Here is a 12,392-nt window from a genome sequence, read left to right on the forward strand (position 1 = left end):
TTCACTCGTCATTATCATTTTTAATTAATTGGGTGGGTGTACCATTGTGGGACTCTAACTTTAGAGGCAAGGTGTAATTAAAAATTTTTTTAATTAAAGTGTAGTTGATTTACAGTGATAGTTTCAGGTGTAGAGCAAAGTGATTCAGTTATACAAACACATATATATTTCAGATTTTTTTCCATTATATGTTATTACAAGAAATTGAGTATAGTTCCCTATGTTATACAGTAGGTCCTGTTGTTTATGTATTTTATATATAGTAATGTGTATCTATTAATCCCAGAGTCCTAATGTATCCCTCCAATGCCCTTTCCCCTTTGGTAACCATAGTTTGTTTTCTATCTCTGTGAGTCTATTTTTGGTTTGTAAATAAGATTTGTATCTTTTTTTTTTTTAAGATTCCACATATAAGTGACATCATATGATATTTGTCTTTCTCTGTCTGACTTACTTCACTTAATATGATAGTTCTTACATATATCCATATTGCTGCAAACGGCAGTATGTCATTCTTTTTTAGGGCTGCGTAATATTCCATTGTATATATATATACCACAACTTCTTTATCCAGTCATCTGTCAATGGGCATTTAGGCTGTTTCCATGTCTTGGCTATTGTAAATAGTGCTGCTATGAACATTGGGCTGCATTTGTCTTTTTGAATTATAGTTTTCTCCAGATATATGGCCCCAAATGGAATTACTTGTTAGTATAATGAGTCTATTTTTAGTTTTATAAGGAACCTCCATAGTATCCTCCATAGTGGCTGCACTAATTTACATTCTCACCAACAACAGGAGGGCTCCTGTTTCTCTACATCCTCTCCAGAATTTATTATTTGTAGACTTTTTAATGAAGGCCATTCTGAATGGTGTGAGATGATATCTCATTGTAGTTTTGATTTACATTTCTCTAATAATTAGTGATATTGAGCATCTTTTCATGTGTCTGTTGGCCATCTGGATGTCTTCTTTAGAGAAATGTCTGTTTAGGTCTTATACCACTTTTTTTAATTGGGTTGTTCATTTTTTTTTTTTTTATACAAAGCTGTGTGAGCTATTTCTATATTTTGGAAATTAATCCCTTGTCTGTTGCATTGTTTGCAAATATTTTCTTCCAGTCCATGGGTTGTCTTTTTGTTTTGTTTATTGTTTCCTTTGCTGTGCAAAAGTTCTTAAGCTTAATTAGTCCCATATGTTTATTTTTGCTTTTATTTCCATTTCCCTAGGAGCTGGTTTGAAAAAAATATTGCTTCAATTTATGTCAAAGAGTGTTCTGCCTAAGTTTTCCTCTAGGAAATTTATAGTATCCAGCACTACATTTAGGACTTTAATATATTTTGAATTTATTTTTGTATATGCTGTTAGAGAATGCTCTACTTTCATTCTTTTTCATTTAGCTGTCCAGGTTTCCCAGCATCATTTACTGAAGAAACTTTCTTTTCTCCATTGTCTATTCTTGCCTCCTTTGTTGTAGATTAATTGGCCATAAGTACATGGGTTTATTTCTGGACTTTGTATCTTGTTCCATTGATCTATGTGTCTGTTTTTGTCCTAGTACCATACTCTTTTGATTACTGTAACTTTGTAGTATAGTCTGAAGTCAGGGAGCATGATTCCTTCAGTTCTGTTCTTCTTTCTTAATATTGTTTTGGCTATTTGGGGTCTTTTGTGTTTCCACACAAATTAAAAGAACTTTTTTTGTTCCAGTCCTGTGAAAAATGCAAATTGGTAATTTGATAAGGATTGCATTATATCTGTAGATTACCTTGGGTAGTATGGTCATTTTAAGAATATTGATTCTTCCAGTACAAGATCATGGTGTATTTTTCCATCTGTTTGTGTCATCTTCAATTTTTTTCATAGTATCTTATCATTTTCTGGGTATAGATCCTTTGCCTCCTTCAGATATATTTATTCCTAGGTATTTTATTCTTTCTGATGCAGCACTAAATGGGGTTGTTTCCTTAATTTCTTGTTGTTAGTGTGTAGGAATGCAACAGGTTTCTGTTTTTTGTATCCTGCAACTTTACTGAATTCAGTGATGAGCTCTAGTAGTTTTCTGGTAGCTGACATACTGCTTAGACATTAGCACTGAGACTTAACCCCACCCAACAGCCTTCAGGCTCCATTTCTGTGATTCCTCAAGCCAAAAAACTAACTAGGTGGGGACATATCCCTAACCATCAGCAGACAGACTGCCTAAAGACTCTCTGACCTCACAGTTGTCTTTAGACATGGCCTTAGACATGGCCCTGCTCATCAAAAGGCTAAGACCCAGTTCCACCCATCAGTCAGCAGACACCAGCCCCTCCTGCCAGGAAGCCTGAACAAGACTCTAGACTCGCCTCACCCACCAGGGGTAGTCATCAGAAGCTAGAAAACTTCTGGAGTCAACTTCTCCCAAGGTCCATGGGACAGGCAGTGGGGAATTGAAACTGAATAAAATTGTGGTTCTCTGTCAACACAGAGGGAATCCATGCTGGGGAGGCAGCTTACACACTGCCCAACACACCCTTCACTCTTCCCTGAGAATAAAACCCTGGCCTCTGGGGAGGTGAGGACACCCATCCACGGAACGGTATAGAAGGAGAGTGGCTGGGAAGCTCTGATGAGGTGGAGGACACTCAGGGGCAAAGTGGACACAACTACTGCATCTCATGGAGAAGAGGAAAGATGTGCAGGGGGCCATGCACAGGGAGGAGCCTAGAAGGGGAAAATCCAGGCTGGTTCAGGGCCCTCAGGAACTAGATGTGAATTTAAGGGCCAAACATCTGGGGACCACACATGCTCAAAAGCTGCTGTTAATCTATACATGTCCTCCAGAGGATGTTGTGACTTTAGGAACCTAGGACGTTGATTCCTGAGTGTCCCCTGGCAAAGGGACTGTGCCTGCTTTTTCTCCCCAGGCGGCCACAGCCCTGCTCAGACGCTGCTGGGAGGAGCAGGCCTGACACGCTAGAGCTGCAGGCAGGCTCCTTGGGCTGGGATGGAGGATGAGGAGCTGCCTTCTCCCCGTGGTTCCCCTGTTTGCTCCATCTGGACATTTACCCAACTGGGGAGACCCTTTGTCCTCCCCGCAGACCAGGGCCAGGGAGTGTTTTGGGGACAAGGGATATAAGGGGTATCTTGCAAAGATTAGGAAAGGGAGATTCTAAATTGAAGGAGAACTGTGAGGAAACATGGCAAATTCTAGTAGTAATAGGCAGGGAGCTTAATCGCTGAAGCAGATTTAGCCTCGTATTCTGAGCGAGAGAAAACTTCTCAGCTGGCTTCCTCCTTTATTCATCAGCCAGAGAGCTCTGAGTGATCAGATGGCACAAGACTGTTTCCCTGTGTTGTACCTAAGTGGAATGTGAACTTCACATTGTGAACCCACTGGGGCCTCTGAAAAGAAAGACATAGGTTGGAGAGGACAGGAAGTTTTCTACAATCTGTAAGAAAAAGATGAGTGATGCAACAGGAACAGAAAATTGGCCAAATGATAAATGTGAACGGGCATTTCACAAAAGAGCTGCAACTGAACTAGAAACATGGAAACAGACCAAACCAACTGGTAGTTAGAGAAATGCACATTTAAAAATTTAGATATTATTTCTAGCATATTTGATGAGCAAGGAATTTTGAAAGATTTGGTAAAACCCAGAGTTGTTTAGATTTCAGGGAAATGGACAGTCACGTGTTCATGGTTGGTTTGAATGAGTAACACTCCTTGGAAGGCAGTGGGGCTGCCGTTCCTTTTTGTGGCTGAATAACTTCCACTGTACAGACAGACCACATTTTCTTGATTCATTCATCAGCGGATGGGCATTTGAGTTATTTCTATCCTTTGTCTCTTATGAATAATGCTGCTGTAAACATTCATGTACAAGTATCTATGTGGACATACGTTTTCATTTCCTTGAGTAAATACCTAGAGCAGTGCTGGGTCACGTGGAAACTCTTCATGATCAGTTGGGAAAGTCTGTCTTCAACAGGGGCTTCTGCTGAGTTATTGTAACAATAACACTCCCCTTGGACTGAGCCATGTGGTCTTGGTACCATAAATATAGAAGGAAACTGGACATATGTACACGTGTCCTCCTTGGGGACATGCCCACACACGGGCTGATACGTACCACAGCTGCCTGCCCCACCCCCCCAGCTCTGAGTCTCACCTGGATCAGACTGGGGCTGTTTAAGTGCTTTTGCCCCGAGTGACACAAGAGGGCTCCCAGAGACACCAGGCAGCCAGGAGGTCAGACCTCATCCTGGTTCTGTCACTGTCACCCTGTGACGTGGGCCTGTCCCTTGGTCTCTGGGTCCCCGTTCCTCCCCTGTCCAAGCTGTTGTGAGGCTTACGCAGGTTCATAGAGGTGGAAGTGCTGGACCTTAACCCTAGGCGGGAGGGTCCCCAAACAGGAGGTCCTGGTGGCCTGTGGCCAACTTGTCACCCTTCACCCAGGACCACAGACAGAGGAGAGGAGGAGAAGAAACTGGCCACGCTTCCCAGTCCAGGTGAGAGAGGACACAGGGAGAGTCTGAGGGAGACGAGTGGTTGACAGCAGGTCCCGCCCTTCCCTCTAGAACCAGGGCTCCCGCGGGGCCCTGAGCTCCTGCAGCGCTGCTGGCCTGGGCCCCAGGGGGAGGGGCGGGGACCGGGTGGCAGCAGCTGTCTATATAGCCCGGGCCCAGGGCCAGGCTCGCTCCTGGGGCTGCTGCCAGGCCTGCTGAGATGAAGCTGTCCCGCGCCATCCCTTGGGCCTTGCTGCTCAGTACAGGTAAAGCCTGGCCCCGAGTCCCCGGCTCCTGGGTCCCTCTCTGCTTCCTGTCCAGCATAGGGATTCTGTACAGGTGGCTTGCTGTACAAAGAAGCTCAGTGAGTGACAGTTTGCAAGATGTCCCCCTCCAACAAGCCACCTCGCTCATCCTGAGCTGACGGAGGAGGGGTGGGACAGAATGGCCGTGACTTGGGGCTGAGGTCACCTTAATTTTAAAACACTTTCTGGGCTCCTCTGTCTCTATTTTGCTATGTGTTCCCTGGGCCTCCTTGCCTCCCCACCTCCTTCCTGTCTTAAGTAATTGTACCCTGGGACGTACTGCCTGGCAGCCAGGGCTCAGATCAGATATGGAAGAGATGAATCAGGCATGGTTTCGCCTTGGACAAGTTCTTGGTGTGTGACTGGGTAGCTGCTAGACGTGGGGCCCTGGCTTGACTTGAGTTGGAGGGGGCAGCCACGAGGAAAAAGGGGTCCCTGGTTAATCTGCAGAGGAGATCGGGGTGTTCTGCTTCTGCCCCTGAGGGTTGAGACATGGCAGCAACACAGGTTCAGGAATGAACAGCAGGAAACAGCAGCTCCCAGCAGGGGCTGAGGGTGTCCTGGTGGGAGAGGCACTCGCCCTACAGAGGGCTGGGCGCTGGGACTGCAGTGAATTCACCAGGGGGACCAGCTCTGATTCCGGATGCTGGGAGGGAAAAAGGCGTTCGTTTTTTCAGGGAAACCTCGATCTATGTTTCCATTGTTCATCTTTCTGTTCAGTTCTGTCTTTCCTCCTTCTCTCTTCCTTTCTCCTCCAGTTCCTCTTTCATCTCTGCCCCCTCTCTCCTTCCTTGGGCTAGATTCATTTCCTCTCCTATGCTCGTCTTCGTTCCTCACACTTCAGGTCAGGGGCTGCCCCATCACTAGACCCTCTCCTCTCCTCTCCTGCAGACAATTGTGGATGGTGATTAGAGCTGTGTGCAGGGCTGAATGGAAGAAAAGGGTGAGACAGGCAGGGTGTGAGCACAGATCCCCGTCAGCCTCCCTCCCAGTCTCCTGTGTCCTCTCTCCGTGGTGCAGGACAGGCGCTATTCTCATGGGAGAGTTTGCAAGTAGAAATGGGTACATCAGAGCCCTTCCTCCATCTGGGGTTCCTCAGGTGCCTTCTGTGCAAATTATCCGTATGCAGTGTGGCATGTTTTGGGGTGACATGTTCTGAACTCATTCAGCGGCAACATGTTCTCTGTTTTTAAGACCTGGACCTAGGACTCTAGACCAGAGGAGGTCCCTGTAAATGTGGGTCCAGTCCAGAGCCGACAGGAGAACTGATGGGGGTGTTTTAGGGTTCTGCACGAGAGGCCTGCTTTAGGACAATCCTCAATTTATATTTTCTGGAGCAGAAATGATGGACTCCCCAAAACCAACACTTCCTCAGTGTTCAGGAAGGCCACCTGAAGATGGACTCTCAGTGTCCTGGTTGCCATTTATGGTCAAACAGTTTCCAGAGTATTTGTTGATTTCTATTTACTAAGGAAATAAATAACATCTAGTTTATAAAATAAAATGAATGTCTTGAAATGTTGACATGGCAGGTAACTTAGTGGAGACCCCCTATGCTGGGCACTGAGCCTTTTATGTGTGGATTATCTTCAGGACCCAATGAGGCAGATACTATTAAATTCCCATTTTACCGATGAATGGACTAAGGCTTACGAGAGTAAATAACTTGTCTAAAGCCATCCAGCTCCCATCCATACAAGACTGTGACCCAGAGTCATCTGATTCCTGAGCTGTGTTGTGCCCACTCTTCACATCAGGAGGATAAGCCACAGGGCGGGTCAGCCCTGGTAGGGGGTGTGACTGCAGTCAGGGCCCTTGATCCAAGCACCTGACTCAGGCCCCTGATTCTTAATTCCATAAATTAAGATGGTTCATTTCTCCTCAGTTGAAAATTCTATTCATATGTTTTCTCCAGCATCATATTCATCATTGGTCTCATTAAAGAATGCACAAGAAATGTTCAGGTCATAGTAAGATGACCAACTGTCTTGGTTTGGCTAGGACTCAGAGTTTTCCTAGGTAAGGGTCATTCACTGCTGAGACCAGAAATTTCCAGGTCAACTGGACAAGTCGGTCACCTTCCTGATCGCTGACTTCTGACTGTGGCTCCACAGAGGGAACATTATAGTTTAACTGAGTGAAACTAGAGGAGTAAAGAGATCACAGCTTAATGAGCTGGTCTTTGAAGGCTGAGGGCCAGATCCTCCCGCTGCCCTTCCCCCATGTGACCAGGACTGCCCCCCAAGGATGAGGATAATGACACCACTCAGCTTGTGCTCAGCCCCATCCCTTGGCACTCTCTTACTTTGATCCATCAGTAACTTCCAGTTTTCAGTTTGTTGCTCTGTTTTGGTGTCTTTCAGCCACGGTGTTTTCAACTATATGGAATAAAGGTAAGTCAGGCAATATTATTTCGCCATTTCCTCTCCTCACACAGAGACATGCTTGGAGTTAAAGTAAAGCTTTCTGGCTTCCCCAGAAGGAAATCTTGTGGACAGGAACACCACTGGCCAAAGGAATGTGGTATCTGTACCTAACAGTCTGCTCCAGTCTTGGCAGTCCCTAATTAAGTCTCTCCAGACCTCTGTAGACCCCCTTTCTGTCCCTCCTCTCCACCCCACCACCTCCTCCAAACTCAGGAGCAGCCTGACTCGGGAAAGGAGAAAGGGTCACATCTCCCAGAGCGGGTGTCACAGGAGGACAGATCCTCCTCCAAATGGCTGAGGTCTGGAGGGCTGAGGGGCGCCAGGTCTTCAGGGTCAGAAACGAGAGCATCGAAGGGAGAGGACAGGAGGGCATCGCGAGTAGTCGGGTCAGAGGGAAGAAGAGCTGCCTGTGGAGGCAGGACGACTCTAGGTGGACTGTGTTGCCCAGTGATGTCCTGGTCCCGGTACTGGCTGAGCCCCTTACAAACATGTGCTCGTCAGAGCCTGCACCTCCCTGAGGAGAGTGGTGTTTTCATCCTTATGCAAATTTGGAGCCTAAGGCATCCCTGAGCAGGTCCAACCCCTCCCTTCAGGTCTTTACAATGAATGGGTTCTCCTGTTTTTGGCAAGTCAGGCTTCTCTGGGGGCATGAGAACCACTTATTAGCTATTTCTCAGGCTTGCACCAGGAAGAGTTCTTCAGGGAGACAGAAATGAGGTGATGTGTCCACTCTGATCTCCAGTCTGGTGACACTGTTGATGATAGAGATTTATTTGGTGAAGAAGTGTTAAATTTATTTTTACGCTTATGCAAACTAGCTGTAGTAACGAGTACGGATCCCTTTAAAATTCTTAGAAGAGTAAATAATAAAATCCCCCTTTCTGTGGGCCATCACGCCTGGGTCTGGATGTTGGGTTGCGATTTGAGGGAAATACAAAGTTAGGAAAATCACTAATGTTGCGGGGTCCCAGGACGACACCGCCCTCCATGGGCCTGGTGCTGCTTCCGGGCACTTGGCATCCTTTCTTCTGTTGCAGAGTACACCAGCTGTGGGGGGGTCCTTACAGACCCTATGGGGAGGTTCTTCAACTACATGGGGCCAAAAACTGTTTGCACCTGGACCATTCTGATGAAACCTGGTCAGAGAGTTGCAGTGGCCACACCATTTCTCAAGTGAGTGCTAAGGGTGTGAGCTTTCTTTGCTGATATTATGGTGTTATGGGAAGATGTCCATCTTGGCCTCTTCCAGTTCCCCGTGTACCATCCGGTACACACATCTAAATACATCCTGACACCGTTTCACTCCCTGCTGAGAACCCCTCAGTGGCCCCCTGCCATCTTAATAAAGTTTACTCTTATTTAAATGGACTTCAAATGTCTTCATGATACAGCTGGGTCTTGCCTCCTTTCTAATCTCTTCTCCCCTCTACCCCTCTCTGAGCTGAGCCATCACACACGGAGCTGTGGACCCACCAGACCACTGGGCAGCTCCGAGCCTTTGCTCACACCATCCCCTCTGCCTGGAATGCATCCTTCCACCTCTTCCAGACTCACCTGCCTGCTGCATAGGGACCTCATTTTGTATTTCCTGATTTTGCTGGAGGAAATCCATCACACCTGAAACCTCTTTTCTGACTCTGTCCACAGGAGGACAGATCTTTCTCTGATTTGTGCCCCATCCATCATCCCGTGGGAGACTCTGGGTGATATTTAAAACATAACATCATTCCTGCCTATGTCTGTGTTTGTCTCTCCTAGAATGGGAGACTTTTTAAAAAACTACTTAGCGAATGAATGAACAAAAGAATGAATAAAAAGTTTCAAAAATAAATGATGTATAAAATCTCCAGAGGGCATTTCCAATGTAGCAATAAGTTACAGCATTCCTATAGTGTGTTAGTCTTCGTAGATTTTACCGCAGGAGCCACATTTCTATCATTTGTGGAACAAGCCACACATGGGGTGTGGTGGCTGAGATGAGTGATGTCATTTGTAATTGGGACCCTCCCTTCCAGACCTTCTACCAGCTCAGGACTCCCGCTAGGTGCAGGAGCATCTCTGTGGGAGGACGACAACCTAGAGATGCCTGCCTCACTTTAGGGCTTAGACCATCTATGCAAACCATAACCCAGCACTTCCTGCATCACCATTTCTATAAGGGTCAGAGAGATGATTTATTTCAAATTTCCCCCTTATTGTCCATTTGACTTTTACATACATTTGTTTTGGTTCTCACTGTCCTTGGCACCAAGGAAGGAATCAGTCTAAGAGCAAGTTAGTATAAAGGATGCCAAGTGTGTGAGATGTGCCTTTTTTGTCTATTTTAACACAGAGAGGCTCCAGCCTCCCTCCTGTGTGGGAGACATGCTGGTGGCCGAGTGAGGATGACAGGGTGGGGATCAGGTCTTGATTAGAAGAGACGGGAGCCCTCAGCAGGACTGTGACAATTCGAGGTGAACTTTGCCCACAGGAGGTGGAGATGGATGCCTCTCCCCCATCTGCTGGGCCTGGAGGCCAAGCTGGGGTTGCGGGGCCCCATCTGACAGGGATGCGGAGGGTGAAACTGGAGTGGCATCACACACTCCTGTCTGGGCCCCTCACTTGACACAGTGGCTGTTGCCCAAGGAAACATTCCACAGGGTTGTCTCTGTTGTGATGCTTGAGGGGCCTGAAGGACAGTGGCTCCTGAGCCCAAAGTCCTGCCTGGACTTCCCTGGATCCCAGGAGATGAGGCAGTCACCTGCAGCCCAGGTGCATGGGAAGTCCTCTGGTGGAGGTGGGAGGGTCTTGGGTGACCATCCTTTTTTTTAGAATGATGACTCTCCTTCCCTGTGGCACCAGGCCTGGAATGTCTCATGAGCAAAGCTGTGAGACTGTGTGCAGGCCCAGGTCGGGGAGGCTGCCTGCAGGAGGGACCATGATTCCAAACGTTGATGTCTGCCTTTCCTTCTGCCCCAATAGCCTCAGCTGTAATGAAGATTATATGGAAATCCAAGACGGACTGCCAGGGTCTAGGAGCTATGGGAAGATCTGTGGAGGTTATGGCCTCTCCTATTGTTCTTCTTCCAACGTCATGACCATCAAGTACTACAGAAAATCCAACTACCCAGCATCTAAGTTTAATGTATATTTCTACGGTGAAACGAAAGGTAGATAGGATGGGCAGGGTGCCTCCTCTTGCTCTGTCTCCTGTCCGTGCGTGGCTGTGTGGCGAGTTGGACATGCGGCTATTTACATGAATGTTGAAATCAGGTTGAATCAAAGTTCTACTTGACCATCACTGAGTGGGCGAGAGTCACTGTGACCCAGCGAGCCTCTCCGGAAGCATCCACCAGCTCTGTTCCAACATTTCTGCATCCCCAGATCTTGGGGTTGGGAAAACCCAAACTGAAAATTGTCTTACAAATTTTACCTTTCCATTCGATTGTGTCCATATTGTTCTCAAATATAAAATTTCCCTCTCTTGGTCTTATAAAATCTTAGACGTTTTTAGTGTATTTATTTAAAATGTGTAATACACATAGTATTATACACATAGTACATACACAAAACACACATATTTAGCAGATATGTAGGTGTGTAGCAGATACATAGTATACAGAAGAATGTGTATATGGACCGTATACTACATGAAATGTGTATTATGTGTGCTATGCAAGTATTTATGCACACAAATATATATGTGTATCCATATATATGCATATGTGTATATATGTAAAACCTAGGGCAAACCAGACAGTCCCTCAAAATTGTTTCTTTTATGTCATCAATGATCAGGTGAACTCTCCCCCTACTTATTAACTGGAGGAGAATACTTGTGAAATTTGACTTAACTAAACTCTAGTTAAGCTGCTTGCCATTCCACAGAGGATTAGTCTTGGCCTCCAGCCTAAGGGTGTACAAGAATTGCAAATGAGAACAATCTTCCTTGGAGACTCTTCTGGAATCAGCTGACTATGGGGAGAGACATCTCCTGGTCACCTGTCAGATCACCCCTGCTCAGCCCATCCCTCCCCTCCGTACTTTTCAGCCTCTGTCTCTTCCTGCAAAGGAAGATCTCTTACTCCTGAGTTTCAGATGTTTGCCAATCTTGTGGTCGGATCATTCTACTTACTGCTAGAATCATTTTGAATAAATCCTCTTTACCTGAGCCTGGATTTTTTTTTTTATTTGTTTGTTTTTAGTTTGAAAGTTCTCATTTCACAGGGTTGGAGCCTCATGTATCAGTGAGACTGATTGAAACTCCTCTGAAGATCTTTAAATGAGAAGGATTCTCATTTGTCTGAGGTCTGTCTTGGGACAGGAGTGCTGTCTATTTGCTATTTCTCTCACCAGCACAAGAAAAAGCTCTATAAACACAGAGTAGAGATGTTGGCCTGACTTTCTGCTAAAGCTTCTGGCCATGTGGTTGATGATAAACAATATTTGATGAGATGTGTTAAATTTCTTCTGATTCCCTCTAGCCAACTATAAATTGTATCTCATCGGGAACGCTTAAAAAGTTCTGAAAAGAGTAAACACAAAGCTCACATTTTGGGATCCTCAGACTCAGGTTTTCTATGTTGCACTTTATCTGAGGCCGGGATGTTAGGAGGATCACAAAACATAATGTCCCCCGAATGACTGCAATTCCATAGGCCTGGGAAGACCCTGATCTGTCCTCCATGTCGTTTTGTTCTCTTTGGAAAGTTCGGGAAATAGAGGGTGTCTTCACAGACTTTGGGCAGGGTCATCGACTCCTCAGGAACGAGGCTACCTCCGTCTGGACCATGCTGATGAGGCCAACTCAGGATGTCACGCTGGGATCTCCTTCTCTCAAGTGAGTTCTCTGGAGGTGGATTTTCTTTGCTGATGGTGAAGATTCTAGGAAAGATTCCATCCTGGTCTGTCCCAGTTCACCCTCTACCATCCAGCACCGGCATCTAAAACACAGTCAGACTCCGTATCCACTTCCTGCTGAAAGCCCTTCTATGCATCCCTGCCTCCAGGATAAAGTTTTATTTTTTAACTAAAATCTTTCCTGATCTGCTTCCCTCCCTTCTAACTTCTTCTGCCCTCTGCCCCTTCTCATTGATAAACCACCACACACTGAGCTGTGGACCCTGCAGACGTTGTGCAGCTCCGTGCCTGTGCTCGCACTGTCCCCTCTGCCAGGAATGCATCGTT

General features: G+C 46.2%; 1 protein-coding gene across 1 annotated transcript; it reads left to right on the forward strand.

Moving 5' to 3' along the window:
* The first annotated feature begins 4,715 nt into the window (after positions 1–4,715).
* On the forward strand, positions 4,716–12,049 carry LOC116667350 (carbohydrate-binding protein AQN-1-like). Its single transcript, XM_032492057.1, has 5 exons — positions 4,716–4,761; positions 7,164–7,197; positions 8,274–8,399; positions 10,188–10,375; positions 11,916–12,049. The coding sequence occupies exons 1-5, from the start codon at positions 4,716–4,718 to the stop codon at positions 12,047–12,049; spliced, it is 528 nt and encodes a 175-aa protein (XP_032347948.1).
* The last annotated feature ends 343 nt before the right edge of the window (positions 12,050–12,392 follow it).

The sequence above is a fragment of the Camelus ferus genome, chromosome 11 (genome assembly GCF_009834535.1).
Source record: "Camelus ferus isolate YT-003-E chromosome 11, BCGSAC_Cfer_1.0, whole genome shotgun sequence".
In the NCBI taxonomy this organism is placed as follows: Eukaryota; Metazoa; Chordata; class Mammalia; order Artiodactyla; family Camelidae; genus Camelus; species Camelus ferus.

What these genes read in the sequence shown, in the direction of transcription:
- LOC116667350 (XM_032492057.1), top strand. Translation starts at nt 4,716, where the DNA reads ATGAAGCTGTCCCGCGCCATCCCTTGGGCCTTGCTGCTCAGTACAG. An exon ending in GGCCTTGCTGCTCAGTACAG is followed by an intron (nt 4,762 to 7,163) that starts GTAAAGCCTGGC and finishes GGTGTCTTTCAG; the next exon opens with CCACGGTGTTTTCAACTATA. An exon ending in ACTATATGGAATAAAGGTAA is followed by an intron (nt 7,198 to 8,273) that starts GTCAGGCAATAT and finishes AGAGTACACCAG; the next exon opens with CTGTGGGGGGGTCCTTACAG.